The 2,541-nt window shown below is 47.0% G+C and overlaps 1 protein-coding gene across 1 annotated transcript in view; it reads right to left on the bottom strand.

The window, feature by feature from the left end:
* The window catches only part of rab3il1 (RAB3A interacting protein (rabin3)-like 1), an 8,191-nt gene extending 5,650 nt beyond the window's left edge, over window positions 1–2,541 (bottom strand). Inside the window, exons 1-2 of the mRNA XM_030790655.1 lie at window positions 2,324–2,541; window positions 203–395 (exon numbers count right to left, since the gene is read on the bottom strand). Coding sequence (XP_030646515.1) covers window positions 203–395; window positions 2,324–2,541 — 411 coding nt within the window. The remainder of the gene's footprint in view (window positions 1–202; window positions 396–2,323) is intronic.

Below are 2,541 nucleotides of genomic sequence, written 5' to 3'. Positions count from 1 at the left end.
GTGAGAGGGAGCGGGAGAGAGAGAGAGTGAAAGCAAGAGAGAGTGAGAGCAAGAGAGAGTGAGAGCAAGAGAGAGGGGCTTAAGCAGTCCTGATGACGGTTCTGTACATACAACAGAATCAATTAATTACCATGCAGTGAGGCACTAAGTGTGTGTGTGTGTGTGTGTGTGTGTGTGTGTGTGTGTGTGTGTGTTAGCCTACCTTTTGAGCCGCATCTAGTTGTTCTCGGAGGAACTCTGCGCCTTTCTCTCTGATCTCCAGAGAAGAGCTCCGCAGCCGGGACACATTGTACCGCTCCCCACCCCGTTCTGCTCCCTCCTCCGTGGGCATGGTCTCCTCCTGCCCCCCTCCACCCACCATACCGGGCCGCGGATCTGGATCCAGATCTATCAGCCTACAGTACGGGACAATAATTCAGTAAGGCACGCCGGAATTCACAGTCCACCAGCCTCACCTCAACCGCAAAAGCCACAAGAATGAAGCGTAAATTAGCGTCAACATTTAAAAACACGAACCCTGAATAAGTCTTATTGTGTCACATGAGCTTTCATGCTCATAAAAACCCACATAAGATTCATAGATTGTAAATGAACAGCACTAGTTATGTGAAAGAATGGCAGAACAAACTGTTCAGTTACATAATATCCGTACTGTCGTGTCGTGCCGTCCGTAACGATACAAAAACACCAACCAAACACAACGAACGAAAACAAACACTGAACCGTAAACAAGTTCCATTGACGTTTCTTGCAGACAAATTATTTAACACATTGGAATGAGACTTGCTACAAAACCAAAACGATTAACCGTATACATCCGAATACTGATGAACCAAACTCTAATGTATTCACAAAACTTTTAGAATGCAGCGACATTTGAAACAATTCCCCCGATTTTCTCGGCGAGATCCCCGCCCTTACCCCGATAGTTTTCGGTAAAAGGATTCCCTCCGTCCCGCTGTGACTACGACGGCATCCGGTCGCGCAAACTCCTTGTTTTCCTCAGTTGAATGTTCAGTGAATGGTTACAGTGTTAACTAAGGAGCTCCATATGTTTCATATCAACTTCCAAAAAGGGGCGAAATGGGTCATTTGCCCATCCCGGACAGGGCAGGTTCAACACGCCATTCAGTGTCGCCGAGAAGTGGATGCGAAATCAACTAAGAATGTGTACGTAGGACGTACGACACTTCTGCCGATGTTTTCCTTCGTCTCTATCTGGGCAGGACGATTTATCGGACTGACTCTCCGAGATTGAGCCGGAAAACTGCGCGTCTGCTGTCGGTCACATGACGAAGACATCTCAAAAAAATCTGCCTCCAGGAAGCACGTGATCCAAATATTTCTAACCAGTATCACAGTGCAAACAAATGTCATCACAAACTTTTTTTTTACCCTTTTCGGCTAAAGAGTAAAGTTAAGATGTAGGTGGTGTTACTCTTTAAATTGTTTATTTCGCAATGATTTAAATCTCTTCATTCACTTTTTCCCGTGAGTTCTCGGAGCAAAATCTCTGTAAACCGGTACCCCCAAAGCACAGTTAATGAGGGGCTACAGTTTATTATTTATTCACCGAACAAAAAAAAGACAGAGTTCCTCTGTCACGTAAGAAGGGAGCTGAGTCCACGTTGAAGTCAAACGCCCAGGGTTTTACAGATGCACAGCAAATTCTATGTATTCTGTGCTCTAAAAATGTATAAATGCGTAGTGACTATACACACATACACTCACTCACTCACTTTCTAAGCCGCTTATCCTGATTAGGGTCGCTGGAGCCTATCCCAGCGCACATAGGGCGAAAGGTGGGGAAACACCCTGGACAGGTCGCCAGTCCATCGCAGGGCAGACACACAGACAAGGGCAATTTAGTGTCTCCAATTCACCTAACCTGCATGTCTTTGGACTGTGGGAGGAAACCCACGCAGACACGGGGAGAACATGCAAACTCCACACAGAAAGGACCCTGAGCACCCGACCGGGAACCGAACCCGAAACCTTCTTGCTGTGAGGCAACAGCGCTACCCACTGCGCCACCGTGGCGCCTTCACACATACATTTGTCTTTATATCCTGCTGGGAACTTCCAGCTGACCTCTGTTAGAACCATAACCAAATAAGTATAGCCTACTGGTGCTTTTTTTTTTAACAGTGTCAGCAATATGTGCAGAAATCAAGGGTTACCGAGGTGCAGAGAACTGACTGCACTAGATCCTTAAGGCATAAGGTATTCATAGAGGTATATCCTCATGCAGTAGCACAAAACACTCCACACAGTTCTGATGACCTAACTACAAACACACACACACACACACACACACACACACCTTCCAACGGGACATCTCTCCTCAGAGCCTTTGATTGTGGATCTGCACTTGGCCACTTTTCCATTGGAAACATCCACTTTCCCATAGAAGACAGGGGAAGAGTACACTGCTATGCCAGAGCTGCCTGCCACCAGGACCTCGTACCCAGGGTCAGATGCCGGGGCCTCGGCCGGGGAGGAGGAAAGTTGTACACTATGTATCCCCTCAAAGGCATCCAT

This window comes from Chanos chanos, chromosome 13 (genome assembly GCF_902362185.1).
Source record: "Chanos chanos chromosome 13, fChaCha1.1, whole genome shotgun sequence".
NCBI lineage: Eukaryota > Metazoa > Chordata > Actinopteri > Gonorynchiformes > Chanidae > Chanos > Chanos chanos.
This window is presented reverse-complemented; position numbering and strand designations above follow the sequence as displayed.